Raw genomic sequence first — 21,643 nt, 5'->3', positions numbered from 1 at the left:
AATTCCACCTGTCGGCTCCTCTGTGCTACAGGTCTGTTCCTGTTTTATTCCTGCCCCAGTTATATGAGACACTGAGCAGATGACATCAGTTTAGATTACTTCAGGCCCAGCAGTGTGGGCTACACTACACAGAACAGGAGTGAGAGAGACCTGTGAACACCTGTGAGACAACTCAGTGTCCACAGTGAACCCAGATAATCAATTCTAGGAATTTTTTGCTCCTCCAGGAGTATAAGGCCTTGCCACATTGAGCTTCTAAGGGAAGATGCTAACCCTTTGTCCACATTTATAAGACCAAAGCATGTTCTCTAACACATATAAAACTGTCCTCCTCAAGACACTAAACAATGTATGCCAAAAAAATTACAAAATAAATCTAATTCATTTTACTAAATAAATCGGAAATTACTTCATTTATTAGCACAAAACTTGTGTATTTTCCACATGCAATGCATTCATTTGTGCTGCATCTTGGTTTATAAATTTGGTTTACTTAGGGGCTCTGTAAAATTTCAGAAGTCCATAAGTAATACTTGCTTAAAGACTTTAAAGGGGAAAAAAGAACCCAAATAACCACATTCTTTTATTTTTCCCTTCTGATTAGAAATCAGAATTGAATTATTCACCTATAATGATGGTAAACAGACTCATTTACAGCTACTTCACTTGTAATTGCAGCTGGGTAACAGCAAATATGAATTACTGATAACCATTAATGATGTGATAAAACCCCATTGCCCATTCAGTCTTTTTAAGACTGAATACATTTGGATTCATTAAAAAAAAAAAACCAAACTAAAACAAAAACAAAGGAACTCCCCCCATCACCTTCAATATATGGTTTCTATTTTTAAAAAGAAATAAATAGGTTAAATTCAGCAGTAACCATCTGATGTATAAAACATTAAAAAACACCCCACCACACCAAACAAACCAGGAACTGTGAAGTTTAGCAGTTGGATTATTTTATTAGTTCAATCTAAGGAAGCTGAATGTTTATGCTTAGCTACACTGATTTCCTTGGAGAAGTCTGTACGCTTCTAGTCAGGCAAGCTTCAGGACTTCTTGTACCATTGTTCCAATTCCATCAAAGATTTCATGCAGAGGAGCCTTGCACATGAAAGCACAGGTAGTAACTATTTTATTGGCTTTATCCACGTGGGATTCATTTACATTTTTGCAAATGTGCTTACATCCAAGCTCTGCTATAGCAGATGCCGTTTCAGCATCAGGAAATCTGTAAATAAAATTACTTTAATTAATATAAAGCAATGATACAGCCATAAAATTCTGCACACATAACTTGAATGAGAGAACTATAATAATATCTACGTGACTCTTTAGCTGATGATGACAAGGGAGTTAAAGAGGCTGCTACTATCAGATTTTCCTATCCCCTACAGACACATCAAGTGATCTAATACCTTTGAAAACAAGGTCTGAAATATGGAGCCACAATATGTAAGAAGCTACAAGAGTTTTTAACAATCTTTACCTAAGTTTGGAAGATGATACCAAGTGCAGCCATAACTGATCTTTAGAAGCTTGAGAGAAGCCAGCTGAAGTTGCAACCTTTTCCAACACCTCCATGTAAGGTGCTCCTCTGGAATCTCTAGAGATTTTGGTTTTTCCTTTCTGATAAGGAAGGAACAGATGCAATCTGTTCTGAACAAAATCCCCCACTACGGCTGCTGTTAAATTTAATTCAGAAGTTTTATTGGGAGTTGACAGCTCTTGAAGCAGTACTGCCATGCCCTGTTCTCATCTCCCTCCCCTAAAGTGGCCCCAAACCACTACCACCAGAAAAACTTTTTTAAAAATCCCTGAATTAACAGTTGGGCTCACTCATCCTAGAGGACTTTTCCAACCTAAACAATTCCATGACATCACAGATCAGTGTATATCTGGTTGTAGCATCACAAGTCACCCGACCTCATGGATTCATTCTGTCTGCCCCGAGAGTTCTGTGCCTACTACTATTATTCTAGTGAAAATTATCACTAATTTTTCTTAAAAGTAACTAAGTTCCCCCAGGTTTACTGGTACCGAAGAGACTTTTGCACAGAAGCCTGTCCACTTCCTAATCGTAATTCTGATGCAAATCATCTCCATTCATTTCCTTCTTACCTTCCATCTACGTTTTTATCCTGACCAACTGTAACCTCACAACCAGGAAAGACTTTGGCTGCCAGAACTGGTGATATACAGCACAAACCAATGGGCTTTTTAGCACTGTGGAAGGCCTGGAGTGTGGAGTTCACGTGCTCGTTAACAGTACAGTTCTTGCCATCTACAGCCCAGGAACACAGATTCTTTGCTACACCAAAACCACCTAAGAAAAAAAAAAACAAAAAACAAATCAAAACCAAAAAGCTCAAATATAAGGCACTGCTAAAAGCTATTAAATTTGGTAACAGCACACACCAAACAGAAGTTCTTTTTTAAAACATAATCTTGGTATCCGTGGGACTGTTAAGTAACTGTACTGAAAGCCTTACAATGTCACTGTAACCTGTAAATGATGGGTTTACAATGTTAAAAGTTTAACTGTGCACTTTTTTATACCATGTAGGTTATACATAGGCCAGAAGGTTTAACCTTGTTTCAAAAAGCAACAAATAGACAAACAGGAAACCTCACGTTTGTCTGCTAGTCACTAGAACAGCTGTACCACCTGTTGTGCACTCAATAAGGAAGAGGGACCAGAAGACCAATATTAGTTAAAAGCACAAGTATGGAATTCATGGGAGTAATGCAAACAGTGATTTGACCCTCTATATTAATGAACTCTCAACTTTTACTTTAATGCTTAAACAATTATAGATGAGCTTTTCTTCTTCCCTAGAACTACTTTTCAACTTCAAAAAAAGCCATTAACACAATAAAAAAAAAAAACACAGGGGATTTTACGCAAAATGGACATTATAACGTATGGTATTCTAAGACAAAAACTTGTAAATTATAACATAATTTCCTATTAAAAATAGTGCTGATTTGTCTTTCTAGAAATTAGTTTTAACAATCCTTTAGGTACATTTAATCTTCATTTAATTGTATAAGCAGATTGTATTTTACAGCTCCTTTGTCTGCTGGATTTATAACCACCAGAATAATCAAAGTGAGGTTATTCCACATGGAATGTGCATAGCATCAACTTTTGTCCAATAAGTATAAAGAAATTTCCACAAGTACTTCAACAGAAGACATCAAGAAGCTTTGCATTTTTAATATTTTTCCTTTCCTGGTTTGCTCACTTTCAAGTGTTATCTGAAATCTCTGAGGTAAGATTTTAATTTTCAAACTAAATAGGGTTTATTTCCCTCTAACAGTTATTACAGCAATCCCCCTGAGCCTGGGTTATAACAGCATGAAATTAATGTGCAAAACATCTGTGATTCTCTACTTGCTCCTGATCAGCCACTCACTTCAAGTGCAGGCAGAATTGTTTCTCTGTGTTATACACACACTCCCTCTGCTGGCCTTACAAGAGTGTGAAAATCTCAAAATTAACACTTAGGCCCAGTCATGAAGGCGGTAGTTAACAGTGTGGATATTCTCAGTTCAGTCAGAGAGAAAAAGAGAAAGATTTCTGCCAGGCTAAGCCTGGAAAAAGTCCAGGAGGAATGTAAACAATCTATTATCTTGCTTTCTGTTCATACTGTTTATAGGTATGTTCTACCACACTGACCTAAGACCAGTGTACCAATCAAGTGAAATGTTTTTACTCTAACACCAATGGAATTAATGTTCACGATGTTCTCTATAAAAGAGAGAAGTGCTCTTGAATAAACGCTCATTTTGCCTTCTGAAATCGTGCGAGTCATTTCGCCCGTCCCTGGCTCAACAGCGTCAAACAGTACTGAATATTCTGGAAAGCGATCTTCAGCAAGACACAATTTCCTCGTGATGCTCTGGCTTCTTCATTTCTAAAAGTGATTACAATTACCTCTGTCTGGAATGAAATTTTGTGGTCTCTAAGTAAAAAATTATCCATAAACATGTTTAGTACAACTTGATCAGCAGCTGAGTGGATACATAATTAAACAGAATGTACTCCCATCTGACATGGAACATAATCTATCTGGCAACCTGCTATTCTGCCAACATTTTCACAGGCCCTGAAATTAAGGCATTGCCATGTAACTGAGTTCTGATCCAATTTTTGTACTCTGGTCAGGGTTCTTGTCCACAAGTAAGTAGTGAAGTTTTCACAACCTGCAGTAAGAAGGAATGGTGGGATGCATAACTTAATACCAAAAGAACACTCTGGCATTTTAACTTAATGAACAATGAATCAATAAATGTAGTGAGTTTAAAAATCACAAATCATTTTCTTTTGAAAGATGAGCTCAGCTGGTCAGAGCATGGTGCTAATAATACCAAGGTTGTGGGTTCAACCCCTGTGTGGGCCATTCACTTAAGAGTTGGACTCAATGATCCTTGTGGGCCTTCCAACACAGAGTATTGTGTGATTTTGTGATACCTACCAGGGAAAATGACAGCATCAAATTCACTAGCATTTAGTTCAGCCAAATCCTGAATGTTTCCCCTTGCCAACCTGGCACTTTCAACTAACACATTTCTCTTCTCTTCTGCTGGACTTCCTTTTAGGTGATTGACTACATCCCTTTGCTCAATATTTGGGGCAAATATCTTCACCTAGGAAGAGAGCAGAAGCAATTCTGAATGAATGTAAACAAAACTCATACATATTTGTCACAATAAAGATCATTCAATGAAAACAGGTTTTGTTCCTGAAGCCTCTTATCCAAGTTAAGCAAATTCCACAGTATGAATCTAGCACATTAAATACCTAAAGCAACATATATTAGGATGGGTAAACACAGGCATTGTTCCCATCCTATTCCTGCAGCATTTTGACAGGAGAGTATTCTTATGCCAACATCAAGCTAACTGATTTTGCCAGGGCAGATAAGGCCAAGGACAAACACAATTTACAAGGACACCACAATTTATACTAGCAGCCCAAATGGACATACAGCTGACTTTGAAGAAATATTGCTCTTAACTGTTATGGGATGAAAATGCTAAAAAAGTTTGACATAAGAAAGTTAAAGATGCAATTTTTACAAGCATTTCTAGAGCAAACATTAGAGTTACTAGCTGTCCTAAAACACCAGCAGCAGAAAGGAAGACCAAAACACAGGAGAACCGATTTTGCTTAGACACAAAAGGAGGACACTGCATCAGAATACAAAGCTCTGTGACAGGTGTACCACAGGGGCTGTTTTCCTGTGTCTGTTTTGAAGCTTCCTTTGCAAACTTCTCAGAGATGACAATTTTGTGCTAAATATGAGAATGCTGCTGTTACTATCAGACACCTGAGTGTGGCTACACACAGACAGTGACCAGCTTCTGCCATCTGAAGCCACAGACGGGACCAAAGCACACCACTACGTCCTGGCCCAGGATTCTCTGACAAGTCCCACCTTACCAAAGAGAGCCTGGAAAAAGTGAGCAGAAAACAAACAGGTGAACCCCAGTGACGGCTACAAAAGCAATCAGAAAGAAAGAAGACAAAGCATTTTAACCCATCTTCAGCTCCCTGTGGCCAGAGAAGAAGGGACAGGTCTCCAGCTCCTCCTTGTTCCCAGCTTCACAGGATCACAGAATTGCTAGGGCTGGAAGGGATTTCTGGAGATGATCCAGTCCAACCCCCCTGACCAGGCGGGGTTACCTAGAACAGGCTACACAAGAATGCATCCAGGTAGGTTTTGGATATGTCCACAGATGGAGACTCCATGACCTCCCTGGGCAGCCTGTTCTCATGCTCTGCCACCTTCAATGTAAAGAAGTTCCTCCTGATGTTAACATGAAACTCCTTGTGGTTTAGTTTATAGCCATTGCTCCTCACCCTGTCACTGGGCACCACTAAAAAGTCTGGGACTGTTGCCCACAAAACTGGATTCATTACCTGGTGTGTGACAAGCAAATAACTACACACTCAAGAGAGACACAGATTATTTATTTCAGAGTCGTGCAAGCCTGGGTGTTCACTGGTATTCCACAAATCAAGCACACCCACTGGACTTTTTATGCCATTCAGAGAACTCTCCAAGTGCAGCCCCTCTGTTATGATTGGCTAGTCATTGCCATGCAAGTTTTGTATCTCAGTTAACTTCTACACGTGCTCAGGGGAACGGTCCTCACCCGGGCAGGGTTCTCTATGACCTGCAGGCATGACTTTTAGTGTAATAATTTAGTTGTATTAATGAGACCCCTTTTCAGTCTTGCCTCCAGCTGCCTGTGCGACCTGAACTCCTGTCAAGGAGCCAGGCAGGTCTTTGGGCGGGGACGAATAAATCAGGGGAGAGGGCAACATAAAGAGAGAGGTTATGGCTGAATGGGCTTTGTAGGGTGCAGTGGCGGCGCAGGGAGCACCGCAAACCGAGAGGGGCTGCGGTCCCACAGAGAGGGGAACTCTCGGCTGCTGTGTCGCACATCGCACGCCGGGCCACACGCACACACAGACAGACACACGCACACAGACAGACAGACACACTCACACACACACACATACACACACACATACACACCCCCACACCCCACCACTCTCCGCTACCTCCGCGCCGCTGCGGCTCAGGTGCACCAGCGCCGCCGACGCCTCGTGAATCTCGCTGCCATCGAAGACGCCACAGCCGGCGAGCACCAGCGCCACCCGCTTGCCCATGGCAGCCGCCCCTCAGGCCCGGGAAGGAGCTGCGCCAGGCGGCGGGCCCGGGCCTGGCACCACTGTCCCTGCCCCCTCTCCTCCTCCTCTTCCCCCTCCTCCTGCCGCGCCTGCGCCGCCGGGCTCTGCCGCTGTCTCCATCTTCCGCCAGCGTACGGGCGGGCGGGGCGGAAAATAAAAGAGGAAATCTGGAAAACAAATGGCATGTGCCTCTAGTTTTAAACAAAACAGGCTCAGACGTATTTTCGGCCTCACGCCTGGCCTGGCCCGCGCCCCGCAGCGGGGCTGTGACGGGCGGGTGCCGCACGGTGACCTTCGGTGTGTTGTAGAACGCGCGCGTTCCTGTCGCTAGTCCCAAATTTGCCGGGCCTCGCAGAGCCTCGGGGGGGTGCCTGTGAGGTGGGTTTGTTTTGTGCGTAGGGCTATAATTGTGTAAATAAATCGGCTTCCAAATTGCTTTGAAAGCCAAAGAAAAAAAATGGAGTTTGGTAAGGGGCCGCGGTACTGCTGGGTCCTGATGCTGTTCGTTTCAGTGACCCCACCTAGTCCTTTTTCTCCCTTAACCTCATGCCGGGTTTCAAGGAGCTGCTGCACTTTATCAGGGAAAACTGAGGTATTTTAGCAAACCAAACTTTCTTCCTTGACCTACTCCCAGCTTAGTCCCTTAGGGCATTGCTTTAGTGAACCAAAAGGGAAAGAATGCATCCCTTGTCTTCTCCTTAGAACTGCACACAAATGCCACACCAGGGATCAGCTGCATTGAATTTTAGTAAGATCTCTAGCTCTTGGTCCTTCGTTTTTCATGAGCTGCCTCTCTTATAATAAGAAGGAGCTCGTGTTTAATAATGAAAATTTACTCTTCTACTGGACCAGAGGACTGAAAAACTGCATCTTGTAGAAAAATTACAGTGTCTTCCAAAAATTTGGAGTGTGGGTTTTCTGCAGAGGACACGAGAGTGAGCAGTCTGGCCAGAACAAAAACGACATTTGAAAGCAGAGCCTTTTCCTGCAGCAAAATGCATTCAGTTGAATACTGATTGGTTGGCAATCTGTGTGGCATGATGGACACGGAGATTCTGGAACAGGACAGGGCCAGGATAGGAAAATTCCCTGCTGAAGGGCAGACTCCTGTCTGCTGGGCAATGTTTACTCCTAACAGGTGTTAAACTTCAGCTCAGTCTACACCACAGCCCACACTCTGCCTCTTAGGATTGAGCAGGACTACAGCATAGCTCCACTGAGAGTCTGCAGAGCTGGAATCATCTTTATGCTTGAGAGCTAGGAGAAGGCTTCTGCCTGGAAGGAGTTTAAGCTCAATGCATGTTTGGAGAAACGGGTGTAGTCCTAAACTCTGCTGTGAGTTAGGGCCAGGGTTAATGTTAGAGCTAGGGAAGTGAGCACCTTCAGGACTGCAATTCCCTGCTCCTTTCTGACCTGACTTACTGGCTAGTCTTTCTGGATGGATCCTGGACTTGAATTGTCAGTAACCTCATCTCCTGTCTTGTTTCTGGCCCTGTCTTTTAAAATGATCTCAGATTCACATTATAGGTGGTCCTTTTCCCTGGATGGACTTGATTGGGATACAATAGTCCTATCCCACTTCAGGTTCTGTATGTCACATCTCTGTGCCAACTCTGTTCCCTGATCTAGCTCCAACTTGTTTGTGCCATATCCCTGCCCTGCTGTGTGACCTTGTCATGGCCCTCCGTGTCTTAGGTCTATGTTTTCATCCCAGTTTATGACATGTTCTTGCCCTAGGTCTCTGTCACCCCAAAGCAGCCCTAAGAGGACTCTTCTCCATCCTGGGCCCACAAAAGCAAGAGCATTTCACAAGGAGTACAGCTCTGAAGCCAGATGTTTGCAAGGTGAGAGGTCACACCTTGTTGGGAGAAGAAGCTGTGGTCAAAGCCCTCAGTGCACTAGTAGCCCTATAATTACCCTGGCCAGCCTCTGCTGTGGCCTCCACCCACACACCCTCCAGCCACAAATCCATGGGCACTTAGGCCTGGGCACCCAGATATCACCTGAGCTGTGCTGCAGGTGTGTCCCGTTTCCTGTTGTCCTGATGTGTGGGTCGCTCTTCCTGCACATCTTGTGAACTGACCTTGGCACAAGTAGTGTAATCCCAGCCTCTACCCTGCTGTATCTGGGGCTGCTGCTGGATCCAGCCACTACTATGTGCCTGTTCCCTTTCAGAAACTGAATAGCAGTGAGGTTCCACCAAGAGTCTGCTCACTAGAAAAATCCATGGTGGTGAGGCAAATGCAAGGTTATGCTGGAATGACCAGTGCATTGGGTCTCCATCGGTGGGCTACACAGCTGGATTCAGGTGTGGCTGCAGTGTAACTCAGGTGGGAGGCAGGAGCTTTGGCTTAAAAGCAGCTTGCCAGGAAAGGAGCAGGGAGCACCTTCTGAGGTGTCTCAGCAGAGCAGAAGCAGTTTCTGGATTTCCTCACAAGTTTTTATCAGACCTTGAGCAACCAGCTGCACATCCTGAAGGGAAGAGAGCAGGTACCGTCCCATCCAGACTTCAAGGGGTTGAATTACAGCTCTGCCCTAGACCCCAGCCTTTTTCCTGCTGCCCAGGATTTAAGAAATATGTTTTTTCTGGTGGAAATCCTGCTTTGAGGTGCCTTAGTTGCCTGACAACAGCTGTTAACTTAAATTTGACTTGGACAGCTCTTTGTATTTCACAGGCACTCAGCTGACTCATCAATTCACTTATCCCTACCCTGCAGCAAATCCCAGAGGGTTCATCTCAGTTTAAAACTCATTATGAACTTCCTCTGCATCCTTATCCCAACCCTCATCCTATCTCTCAGGCTTCAGCAGACCCCCCCCCCCCTAGAATTCCAGCTTGGAAATAAATAATTTCCATCACCTGTCCCCTAAGCTGGCAGACAAAGGAGGAACTGCCTTGTAATCCCAAATTTTACTGAACTGCACATCTGTCCTGAGCACAGTTCTCATCCTAGCTGCCAGGGTCAAGGAGATCCTGAGGGGAACTCTTAGCAGTATCTTACAAAGCCCAGTCATTCCTCACTCCTGTAGAAAAAGACATGGCTTTCTCCCAGCCCAGCTCACAGCTCAGGTGGCATCTCAGGCTATGTAGTAAAGTATAGGTGCACAGGAGCCCTGTTTCTGGATCTTTTTCTCAAAATTCCTTTCTTACCCCTCAAAGGCAGAGATTGTGCCTCTGACTGATGAACGCCTGTCTTTCACAGCAGTTTCAGCATGACTTCAGGTAATATTTGTATTTCTCAGTATGTATATGGTTGACTCAGTAGCTAACATATGCCAGTGTGAGTGGGGAAAAAAACCCTGTGATCAGTAAAGCTGCCAGATGTGTAGCTTTATCTGCTGTGATCCACATATATAACTGTGACTTTCCCGCTGAATGGCACATTGCCAATGTATGCATAGGCTGGGAGATGTGCAGTTGTGGTGTAAGCACCATCCAGAGCAGTCCATTTTTGTGAGACAGGGGCTGTTACTTCAGGTGCAACAGCCTCTCTGCTGTGATTTACAGTGTGATGACTCAAGTACAGGTTCAAAGCCAAACTATCTGTTCAAACCCTCAACTGCTGACTGAAGCAGCAGGATTTGTTTTCCCTTTTCTCTCAGTCAATTCCATCCTGTTCATGTCAAGGGTAAAGATGGAGAAGACACTGATTTATAATGGGAAATTATCAAGAGTCTTTGTTGTTTCAGGAAAATGTTCAGTTTTCACTAATCAAAAAAGAAAGTACTCTGGGAAATGAGAAAAATTTAGGAATCCTGTCAGGTCTAAAATTTCATCTTTGTAGCCAGTTTCAGTATTTACTCAAAGCCTGTTACTGGACAAAAATGCAGATCAGCTCTGTGGGTTTATAATTGGGAATTTGACATGTTTCTGCATAATAAACTAGACAATGTTTTTTTAGCTCAAGTATATTTATTCATAAATGCATTAGTGGTTTATTTCCTATGTTCACAACATAACTTAGGTTGCATGAAAAAAAAAGGTACCTTGCTGCCAAAGTTTCCTGCGGGATGTGATGAAGTAAGATATAAAAATTCTATTAAAATTAAAAAAAAAAAAAATCAACCCCTTCAGCATCTACATAGTGGAGATTTAATAATCTACACCGCAAACATATGCTGAGTCAGGACTAAGGATCTGTTCATATTGCATTTCAAGTTTGGCTAGCAAGCAGTTATGGCACCTTCATTATGCCATTTCACTTCCTTGCATCCTGGTTTCAAAGAAGGGATAAATTAGCCTTCCTTCATTTCATAAAGCACTTCCAGAGTTACACATCTAAATCTCTAGCAGTAGGAATTATGGCTATATTCCAAGCAAATATCTTTTTGAACAGATTAAAGAGCTGGTATATTGTACTACACTCAAGCTATGAAACATGCATGATTACTGGCACACTTTCTTTTCTAACAAATAAACCCAGAGATTTTATAAATCAGACAAAATTAACATGCATGAGATTAAAATGAGATTTGGAAATATAAGTATGTATTTGTTATGTAAGCATGCATTTAATTAATGTATAGTGCTGAATGGCATGGATTTTAAAAATAAACACTATAGAATCAGATAGCAGAGAAGTGAGATAAGGAAATGTTGCTGAAATTAAAAGTTTTAAGGTTTTCTGAACATCTTTAGTACCCCCAGCATTACTGAAAGTGATATTCAGCAGCCTATCCTGCATTTTTATGAAGGATGCAGGGTTTTCCACCTGCAATTTTGTTTGAATATATAGCCTAGCATAGTGCTGACTAGGGAACTGATTGTTCTTTAGGGGCTCACATGAAATGAGCGGGGGGGATACTTTTCTGGCTCCCGACAGTCAAAAGTCCACAGCACAGTTATTATTTACCCAGTGAGCAGCATACACCAGTGTCTTCACTCTGGATGCCAACTACTAAATTTAGCCTTCTGGACTCTGATGCCAGCATAGCCAGTTTTGAACTCTGCAGAACTGGAAAAAGCTGTGTTTTTTGCAGTGATACTGCTGGCAAACCTCTCTTCACAGTTTCTCTTAGTTCATCTGCAAGATAGTTCTCACCATTACCATAAAGATGAGAGAATAAACTTCTGTATGATTCCTGTAATGTAAAGTGTTACGATTTGAAAAAGTGCTCTGAAATGGGTGAGATACACAGACTTAGCTTGAAGCCCTGAAAAGTTTCAGACAAGACTTCTGGGCAGTCTGAAGAGGCTCAGGGTTACAGGGTTTATCAGTGCAAAAGCCTCTCTGCCATTTGGGGAGGCCTCGTCATCATCCCGGGGCCCAGAGGTCACCCCCTCAGTAGGTTCTGGGTGCGAGGATGGGCACTTAATGTGCTTTTTACAGAATCACAGGACCAATTAGGTTGGAAAAGACTCTAAGATCACAGAGTCCAACCTATGACTGAACACCCCACGTCAACTACACCATGGCACTCAGTGCCTCCTCAGTGCTGCATCCAGTCTCTTCTTAAATACCTTCAGGGACAGTAACTCCACCACCGCCCTGGGCAGTCCATTCCAATATCTAATCACCACTACTGTCACAAAATTCTTTCTGATGTCAAACCTAAATCTCCCCTGGTGTTGCTTAAAACTAAGTCCTCTCATTTTGTCACTGGTTACTGGGGACAAGAGACTGACCCCGACCTACAACTTCCTTTCAGGGAGCTGTAGAAAGTGATGTGGCTTCCCATGAGCCTCCTTTTTCCTAGGCTAAATGCCCCCACTTCCCTCAGCTGATCCTCGCAGGACTTGTGCTCCAGACCCTCACCAGCCCTGACGCATCTCCAGAGCAATGCGTTAAACGACAGACAACCCCTGCTCCAGCTAAACGATAACGACGTGTGTGACTCGGACTCCAGAAAACTCAGTCGCAGTTCGGCCGGGTGACGTTTTTCAGGGATGATTCGGCACACGGCGGGTTTCCGTCGGGAGGAGGAGGAGGAGGAGGAGGAGAAGCAGCCCCGCTCGGTCAGGCCCCTGCCTGCAGCCCGGGCTCGGCGGGCGCCGCCGGCCTCCCCGGCCTCGTGGGCGGGCGCGGGGGCGGCCCCTTCCCGCCCGGCCTCCTCCGGGCCCGCCGCTTCCCCCGCAGCTCCGGGCCCGGCTCCGCCATGGGCGCCGCTGGCTGCTCCCGGCTGCTGCTGCCGGTGCTGCTGCTCCTGGGGCCGTGGGGGCCGCGCGTCTCGGGGGAGCTCCGCTCGCGGCGGTGGCCGGTGCCCTACAGGTGAGTGCCGCCGGAGGGCCTCGGCGGGCCTGCCAGCGCTGCGCTGCTTCTGCTTCTCTGTGCATTAGACTAAAGAGGCCGTGGGAAGCTTCCCCTTTTTAGTCTCGGGGTGTTGATCATTGGCAAGGTATTTGGCGTGTTTGGCTCGCCAAGGGAGCCGTAGTGCTATGCCAGGCCGTGAGCTGCGTTTGGTCTCAGCAGCGGGAGAGATTGGTTCCCTGGGAATGACTGCCCGCATTTAAACACGTTCCTTAATGCCCGCAGAAAAGGCGGTGGTGAGGAAATCGGGGTACAGTTTTTTTGCCTTGTAAATTTCACTTAACGTCATGCTTCGTGACAAATGAAACGGTACAAAATCCCGTTCGCTGCTCCAGAGCTGCCTGAGCTCCAGAATTCCTGGTGGTGTCGGGGACAGCAAGGAGACTGCGCGTTGTGGCCAGAAAATAGCGATAGATTTGGCCGTGCCGAGGAAATGAGCCCCTTCAGAAGAAGCACTACGCTTGATTGTGTATTTTGTGCGGGTTTGCTGTTTGTAAAGGGAGTAATTATCAATGTTTAACTGCAGCTTAATAATACACACCTGAAATTTTGAGAGCCTGTTGCATAATTCCCAGCAGTTAAATTTGCGTCAGATGATGCCTGAAGGAGCTGATCTTGCAGTCATGAATTCTTGGGATTTTCCAGCAGGTTCAGGAGTTACAAGACTGGGTCTTGGGATGGTCAAATTTAGAGAACAGTCATGTTGGTGTGAGATGCTCAGGAATGTGGGGGGTTCAGTGTTTCTTAATGTGCTTATTACCTTCTTGTCACATGCAAGGTGCAGTGCAAGGGGTAATTGAAAATGCAAGATGTGCAAGCTAGAAATAGGACTTGGATGTGTGGTTGGCCTAAGTTTTTGTTTTCTGTGTGTTTTTTTTTTCCAGACAGACTCGTTAGGGGATTGTTTTTCCCTTCTTTTTCTTTTCTTTCCCCTTCCTCCTCCCCCGCCCCTTCCCCCAGACAAAATAAAGGCAGACTCGAGTTCCCAGCAAGCCTTGGGAAGAAGTCCACAGGGAAAATCAGCGATGCCTCAGCTGAGCTGCTGGCTTTAGTATTGCTCAGGAAGTCCCGTGTCCTTGAGTCATCTCATGGCTGGGGTATTTGTGTCACTAGCCCTGGGCAACTGAGTGTGTTAGACTCTCAGGCTAACCAGACAAGATCTGGACAAGCTGTCTATGCCAATTTGTCATGGTAACAGGAATATAGGAGCCTTGTTTTAAGTGAAATACAGGAGTGACTCTAAAGGAACTTGGAACAGGAAAGCTTGTTGCGGTGGGTTGATCCTGGTTGGATGCCAAGTGCCCACCAAATAACTCCATCGCTCCCCTCCACAAGTGGACAGGAGAAGGAAAATACAGCGAGGTATTTTGAGGGTTCATGAGTTGAGATAAGGACAGGGAGAGATCACTTACCAAATACCATCACAAGGCAAAACAGACTCAGCTTTGGGATATTAATTGAATGTATTGCTAACAAAATCAGAGCAGAATAATAAGAAGTAGAATAAATCTTAAAAACACCTTTGGCCCACCCCTCTCTCCTTCCCAGGTTCTGTCTCCTTCCCCTAGTGGTGCAGGGAGATGAGGAATGGGGGTCAGGCTCTTTTCATCAGATGCTGTTTCTGCCGCTGCTCAGGGAGAGGAGTCCTTCCTCTGCTCCAGCTTGGGGTGCCTTCCACAAGAGACAGTTTTCCATGAACTTCTCCAACCTGAGTCCATCCCACAGGCAACAGATCTTCATTAACTGCTCCAGCATGGGTCACTCTTCCATGCAGTCCTTCAGGCACAGTCTGCTCCAACATGGGTCCCCCAGAGGGTCACAAGTCCTACCAGGAAGCCTGTTCCAGCACAGGCTCTTCCCTCCATAGGTCTGCAGCCTGCTCTGTGGGGTCAAAGCGTTCTTTAAGTGGGTTTGTTCCAAAGGCTGCAGGGGAATCTCAGCTCCAGCTCTTGGAGCAGCTCCTGCTCCTTCTTCTTCACTGACTCTGATGTCTGCAGGGCTGTGCCTCTCACATATTCTAACTCTGTTCTTCTCTGGCCACAATTACATTGGTGCAGTAACTTTTTTTAACTTCTTAAATCTGTTATCACAAAGGTGTTGATGTCATTCCTGATTGTCTCAGCCCTGCCCAGTGCAGGGTCCATCCTGGAGCTGGCTGGCATGGGCTTTGCCTGACATGGGGCAACCTTCTGGCAGCTTCTCACAGAAACCACCCCTGTAGCCACCCTGTTACCAAAACCTGGCCACAACCCCCCCCATACACTTGTCAAAAACATTCTTTGTTGTTTGAACATAGTGATAACAGGAAGTGGATTGGGTCTTCAATTTTTGAGGTTTAATGGGAATGGAATAGAAACAATGATCCCAGCTATGTTCTTAGACCTCTTTGTCTAAATTAGCATAGAGGGATTATTTTTTTTTCTGGTCTTGGCAATATTGTAGAGTCAAAATAGCTGCATCTGGGAACCTCTTACTATAGAACAGCAAGGACAAAGTGGTCAATCCCCAGGTAAATAAATTGCCAAGAGAATGTTTTTGAGGCAGATCTGAAACTATCCTTTGCTCAGCATCTTTGTGAGTGATCTTGTGAGAATGTCACCCATTGTAATCTGCACTATTTCCACTCCTTCAAGATCAGTACAACATGACTTCCATTTGTGAGCCTCAAGTCCCAAAGTCCTGATTCTGCATATGTGCACCCCAGCAGCCTTATGAACTTGAATACTCCAACTGTTGCAGTGTCTGGGTCACAGAATCTGTCTTTGGGCGTGCTGGACACGTACGCTGTCCCCCTCAGGAAGCCATGACGGTTACTCCAGCTGCAAAGCTGTGCTTGTCATTCCATGTGCTTCTCTTTCTCAACACAGGCGCTTTGATTACCGTCCAAAAACCGATCCTTACTGCCAAGCTCGTTACACCTTCTGTCCCACTGGCTCTGCCATTCCAGTTATGAAAGAAGAGGATGTCATTGAAGTGTATCGATTACAGGCTCCAGTATGGGAATTCAAGTACGGGGACCTACTAGGACATTTGGTAAGGTGATGTTTTTAACAAAGTTAGAGTGACAAATTCAGCTGAATTTAACAGCAGATGTTAAGAATGGGAGCTGTAAGGTTGGGATATGCTTGTATGGAAGACTATTAGACCACACAATTAGAGCTAGGCTATCTGTAGGGAAGATACTCAAAGAGCACTAAGTTTCAAACAAAATGTACAGGATTCAGCTCAGCTAAAGACAAGAGCATAAACAGCATTGTTGCTGGGTTTGAACATGTTTCCCCATCTAGCTGCATAATGAGTGCTTTGTATACACACACCATTATGTCTTGGATGTCTTTTCTTCTGTGCTATCACCACATCAAGAAAATACTTTTGTTTGTCCCCTTACATCAGATAAAATAGTTGCTTAGTGTATTAATTTTTCTCCTGTAAAAAGCTGACATATTTGCTTGGATGTTGGTATCTATTAGGAGAGGCAGCCAGCTGGTCAGAACGGTGGATCATGAGAAGTTGGTTGCTTTTACACTTCTTTCTTGAGTGTTATGATCAGTATGGAATTGAAGTCTCCATTCATGGAGTCATGCAAACATGAAGTCCTAGCTTTAGTAATACTTATAGTTATAGCAGTAGCAAAATTCATCTTCAAAGCATGATTCTTAATTAATAAAGAAATGTTAGTGAATCAAAACCAAGCACAAAGAGTCAAAAATGGAAATAGATTCAAATATTGTTATCTCAGTTAGCTAAGTTTGGATTTATGTTTTTACTATACAGCTTTTAAATTAAGTATTTATATCATTAGTTTTATGGCATTCATTAGCAAGATCTGGTTTTGGTAACTTGGTTCTGCTCTTTATTTCTCTGATAGCCCCATGAAGTTAAAGATTCAAAAGTCAGCTTGAGTCTTGATGATGAGCTCCCACTGAGTATTTGCCCCCAAGTGACAGAATTTACAATGGATGGATAGACAACCACTGAGACAGCATGATGCCTTGAATAAAAGTATGTGTGTCATGCAATCTGGTGTATTGTGCTTCAGTGTTACTGAATCCAAGATACGTTGTAGGAACTCCCTCCCCTCTTCTCACCCTGTCACAGAACAGCTTCTGAGCATCTTAACTTCTGTACAGGTCAAGCTGAAGTTGTTATGAAATCAAAGTTTTGGTGGTTTTGTTCTTTTGTTTTTTTATTTTCCAGAAAATTATGCATGATGCTGTGGGTTTCAAGAGCTTTCTAACAGGCAAAAACTACACAATGGAGTGGTATGAGCTCTTCCAGCTTGGGAACTGCACATTTCCACATTTGCGGCCTGGCATGGAGGCACCATTCTGGTGTAACCAGGGAGCTGCCTGCTTTTATGAAGGAATAGATGATGCACACTGGAAGGCAAATGGAACTTTAGTTCTTGTGGCCACAATATCAGGTAGATTTTAGATGCTTTGGATAATGTTAATACAAAATATAGAGTCAGCCTTGTCTTTTGTAAAACACTATATTTTAATTTATGTTCCATAGGTTATTTGCAGCATTAGTCAATGATTCTAATTTCAAGCACTGTCTTGAATACAGAAAGTGGCATGAGGCTGTTGCCATTTGAACAATTCACACTGGAGAGTTGTTAAGTGAGAGTCATTTGGTGTTGCTGTACAAAAACACTTGAGTCTCTTGAGTGTAAAAATAGCAAAACAGCTTAAACAGAGTCATTATGAACTCTTTTAATATGGCTTCACCAAAACAAAATCTTCTATTGTGAAGTGGCAGATGACTGCTGAGATAGAAAAACTGTTGAAAACATGTTCATTATTGAGCAAACAAATAAGGCATATTTAGAAACAGTCTCAAAGATATAAAAATATTAATCTCTATTCCTGTCCCCCTCATTATGTGTCCTAAAAACTGTGAAAATGTCCCCAGTAATAGGTTTCTGTCCTATGTTGTAGAACAAACCTAGGCCTTACACTTCAAAATACATAGGTGGTGACCAGAAGAGTTGCCTGGTGTATACTGATCATTGCAATACTAAAATAAAAAGGTCATTCAAATAAATCTGATTGATTGCTCTAGCAATAGAGTGAATGACGTACAAAAAAAGTTCACTGAAGACTTGGAGAGTTAAATTTTGTGTGACCAAAACCACTTAGTTTCTGAAGTTGATGTAGTGTGCAAGACACTACATCAGCAGCTTACAGCTCTTGTGACATGGTGCTTTATGTGTGCCCACTTCCATCCTTAGCAGCTTTGCTGGCCTCAGTCTCTGCATAATCTATCCAGTGCTGCTAAGAACTTCTAGGCAGTTCTTTAAACAAGGAAGTAAAGTGGAGCTGCTTTCCTGTGAGTTTGTAGTTCATGACTGAAGTATTTGATGCCTGATATGGTTGGATTCTTTAGTATGAAGACCAAGTTAAAATTTTTCATACAGCTGGGGAACTTGTCATGCTTCCTCTCTGTGGATTATTTGATGCCCAAGAAAGGTGAGGCTACACTGGCACCTTGTGGAGGCATTACAGTCCTCCTCGCCTCTCTCGCTTTCCATTTCCATGAAACTTTCAAGGAGGTAGCATTTCTGAGAGTTTTCAGTTGCCTGAATTTCACAATAACTGTCAGATTTCTAGTCAAAGAGGGTGAGTGGATGGAAGTGCAGATGAGCAGCATCATGAGCTGAACTTGCTCCCTTCAGAGATCTGGCAAAAAGCATCCCATCTTAGTCTTAGGTCTTATATCCCACCCATAATTTGGCTCAATTGAGCTTTGCCAGCTGTGGAGCTGCTAAATCAGCAGGGTGTCTCAGTCTGCGTCTCTTTTGTGAAGAGACGTGAAAATTTCTGCTCTGAATTTTTTAATTTAATTAAAACTTGAAGTGCAAAAATGTCTGTTGGTCTGGTGAGCATTTTGTCAGCATCTCTTGTAGACTGTACTACCTCTGCCCTATTTGTCTGCATGGATAATGTAAAATGAGAAGTGTCATGGTTCTCTGGTGTTCAGATTTTCTGGTATAGTAGCAGAAAAAGGAATTACAGTTTAAATAACCTACTTGTAAATGTAGTTTATTCAGTGGGTTATCCCTTGCCCCTCCGACCTAAGCCTTGTGCCTGTGTATGGTGAGGTAGTGTAGGTAAACTTTTGCAGGGGAGGCAGGTGAATCCTGCATTTGTTACCTCATCTCTGCAATACTTCATCTCTTACAGGAACCATGTTTAATGAAATGGCACAATGGGTAAAATACGACAATGAGACTGGCATTTACTATGAGACCTGGACAGTTCAAGCAAGTCCTGACAGAAAGTCAACAGTGTGGTTTGACTCTTATGAGTGCTCCAAGTTTATACTGAGAACGTACCAGAAGCTAGCTGACTTAGGAGCTGTATTTAAGAAGATACAAACAAACTACACAAGCATAATTTTATTCAGTGGAGAACCTATTTATTTGGGGAATGAAACATCTATTTTTGGACCACAAGGAAACAAGACACTGGCAGCAGCTATAAGAGACTTTTACAATCCATTTAAACCTCATCAGAGTGTCAGAGAGTTTTTTGTGGATCTTTTCAAAATAATTGATCATGTTATCTTGAATCATCAGTTTTACCTCTTCTACAACTTGGAATACTGGTTTTTACCTATGAAGTCCCCTTATCTCAAAATAGTTTATGAAGAAGTACCTTTGCCTGTTGGAAGCAAAGCATCCTGTGGTGTATGACTGCCTACTGAAGAACAAAACTTGCCTCTATGGCAAAATATTCTTAAGGATTTTGGAGTGCTACCATGATGGTTTTAAAGGGTTGTTTCACTGCTGACTGTAAAAAAATGTGTTGGGAAGGCTTTGCTGTACCAGGTGAAAGACTCTGCATTTGTTTTCTTAACTACCTATGTAGCACATTCATGAGCACTTCAGCATCTCTGACCTGTGTAACCGTGGCCTCCTGCTGCCTGAAGGGAGACTGCAGTGGCTCCTCTGGCTGAGCTCTGCAGTGCCAGGGGGGGAAGGGGGAGGCAGCTGCTAGCTCTTGGCTCAGGTACTCTTCACATGCATGGCCACATGGCAGCAGATGGCACCTGGCCACCGGCAGAGGTGGGACACAAGTGACAAGGACTAATTCACACAACATGAATGTTTGGATGTGTCCAGTTCCTTCAACATGTGCCTTACACTGATGTTCCTGTAGTTCTTTGGTTTGTACAGCTGGGACCTATGAACTATTCTCTGGTATTCTGGGGCAGTGAATGTACTGGAGGATGGCAAGGGTGATGCTTTTTCACCACTTTTCTTCCTTCAGCTGCACTGTAAACACAATACAGATGGCTCTTCTTCAGTTTCATGTGTTTTGTGGCACAGATAAAATCCAAACTGCCTGCCTTGATGTCGACTCATGCATAACTGTAGTGTTCTACCAGTCTGCTATCTTGAAGTCTACTTGAGGCTTCAGTAGCCTCAAGTACTAGATAGATAGTTGGCCAGTCTCATAGAACTTGTGTATATTCCTTTCAATTTTTTTAAAAAAGCATAGAAATCGTAATATGAAAGAAGTAATGACAGCTTGTTGGGGCATCAACATTGGAGTTAAAAATCCATGCTTGTCACAGAGCTGTCTCTAAAATATGACTGCAGCTTCTTGCTGTCAGTCATATTTGCAGTAGTGGTGCTTTGCTAGCTGTGCTGTCCTTGAATCCTGTTCCAGGCTCAACTTAGAGTACTTTGGCAACTACTTAGTTCCTTTTAATCCCAAGAGACCAAAGCCAGAGGAACACTGGCTTTTTGGAAACTACTGAGGTGCCTGCACATTGAAAAACCACAGCTGCAGCAATGTAATCATCTCCAAGTGTTCACTGCTCGCTTGGATTTTTTTTTTTTTTTTTTAACTAGCTGTGGGATGAAAAGTGCTTCTGCAGAGGTTATTGCTGTTTTGTGGCCAAGCAGGAACACAGGAATGCAATTCCGCAGTTTCATTTGGCTTGAGCCAAGCTAATACCCTGCTGTAGAGACGAGAGTACACAGTGCTTGGATTCAAATAATAAGAGTGGCAGAAAATTACCCTTGTATTCAGAAAGTCACTAAAATTAATTAGTTGAATTGCATTATCATGTAACGGGATGAGCATGAGAGATAATGGGAGAAGAATGAGAGGATGAGCACACCTCTCTTCAAGCTGCTACTTCCATTGTTTCATGAAACTTCATCTTTTACCAGAGACTGAAAGACTTAAGTCTTTTTAGCCAAAGTCACAGGCCCTTGTGACTGAGCTCAGCTTTGGATTAAGATACTGTCATGGTTTCATCCCAGCCAGCAATCAAGCACCACACAGTACCACCAGGAAGGTAATCAGGAAGGCTCTAGGGAAGTCAAAGGGGCTACAGCAAGCCGATCTGCAGAAGTTAAATTCTCATTGACGCATGATTTTTTGTTTTTGAAACCCTCAATGTTGTTAAACCCACATTTGTCTTCCCAGGAAAAAGCCTCAACACAAAAACCACTGTTTAAAGCTCTGAAGGGGAAATAGGTTCACAGAACCAGGCTCATAGATCACATTGCCAATGATGTGGGGATTCCTCCATGCAGCCACGTGTGTCTGTTTCACACTTTGAACACTATCCTCACTTTAAAGGTACCAATTGTCAATGTAGGAGTTGCCCTTTACATAACATACATGAGTTCCTTCTGAGGCCAGTATTTATGAGAGAGCTCTCA

The 21,643-nt window shown here is 43.6% G+C and overlaps 2 protein-coding genes across 4 annotated transcripts; one reads left to right on the top strand and one right to left on the bottom strand.

Annotated features, from left to right (window-relative positions):
* Positions 1–943: 943 nt before the first annotated feature.
* On the bottom strand, positions 944–6,759 carry LOC128784767 (glutamine amidotransferase-like class 1 domain-containing protein 3, mitochondrial). Of its 2 annotated transcripts, none has more exons than XM_053936645.1 (4): positions 6,584–6,759; positions 4,488–4,659; positions 2,128–2,332; positions 944–1,237 (listed from the first exon to the last, which is right to left on the bottom strand). In XM_053936645.1, the coding sequence occupies exons 1-4, from the start codon at positions 6,689–6,691 to the stop codon at positions 1,045–1,047; spliced, it is 678 nt and encodes a 225-aa protein (XP_053792620.1). In that variant the 5' UTR covers positions 6,692–6,759; the 3' UTR covers positions 944–1,044. The 2 variants fall into 2 exon arrangements, with proteins under 2 accessions (XP_053792620.1, XP_053792621.1); XM_053936646.1 differs by lacking the exon at positions 944–1,237 and adding an exon at positions 1,281–1,635.
* A 4,472-nt stretch (positions 6,760–11,231) lies between these two features.
* Positions 11,232–20,318, top strand: CLN5 (CLN5 intracellular trafficking protein). Of its 2 annotated transcripts, none has more exons than XM_053936642.1 (4): positions 11,232–12,921; positions 15,828–15,993; positions 17,158–17,383; positions 19,146–20,318. In XM_053936642.1, the coding sequence occupies exons 1-4, from the start codon at positions 12,809–12,811 to the stop codon at positions 19,655–19,657; spliced, it is 1,017 nt and encodes a 338-aa protein (XP_053792617.1). In that variant the 5' UTR covers positions 11,232–12,808; the 3' UTR covers positions 19,658–20,318. The 2 variants fall into 2 exon arrangements, with proteins under 2 accessions (XP_053792617.1, XP_053792618.1); XM_053936643.1 differs by lacking the exon at positions 11,232–12,921 and adding an exon at positions 12,939–13,048.
* Positions 20,319–21,643: the final 1,325 nt, after the last annotated feature.

Source organism: Vidua chalybeata, chromosome 2 (genome assembly GCF_026979565.1).
Source record: "Vidua chalybeata isolate OUT-0048 chromosome 2, bVidCha1 merged haplotype, whole genome shotgun sequence".
NCBI classification, from domain to species: Eukaryota; Metazoa; Chordata; class Aves; order Passeriformes; family Viduidae; genus Vidua; species Vidua chalybeata.
This window is presented reverse-complemented; position numbering and strand designations above follow the sequence as displayed.

What these genes read in the sequence shown, in the direction of transcription:
- CLN5 (XM_053936642.1), top strand. Translation starts at nt 12,809, where the DNA reads ATGGGCGCCGCTGGCTGCTCCCGGCTGCTGCTGCCGGTGCTGCTGCTC. An exon ending in GGGACCTACTAGGACATTTG is followed by an intron (nt 15,994 to 17,157) that starts GTAAGGTGATGT and finishes TTTATTTTCCAG; the next exon opens with AAAATTATGCATGATGCTGT. An exon ending in TCTTGTGGCCACAATATCAG is followed by an intron (nt 17,384 to 19,145) that starts GTAGATTTTAGA and finishes CATCTCTTACAG; the next exon opens with GAACCATGTTTAATGAAATG.
- LOC128784767 (XM_053936645.1), bottom strand. Translation starts at nt 6,691, where the DNA reads ATGGGCAAGCGGGTGGCGCTGGTGCTCGCCGGCTGTGGCGTCTTCGAT. An exon ending in TGAGCCGCAGCGGCGCGGAG is followed by an intron (nt 4,660 to 6,583) that starts GTAGCGGAGAGT and finishes CTCTCTTCCTAG; the next exon opens with GTGAAGATATTTGCCCCAAA. An exon ending in GATAAAAACGTAGATGGAAG is followed by an intron (nt 1,238 to 2,127) that starts GTAAGAAGGAAA and finishes TTTTATTTACAG; the next exon opens with ATTTCCTGATGCTGAAACGG.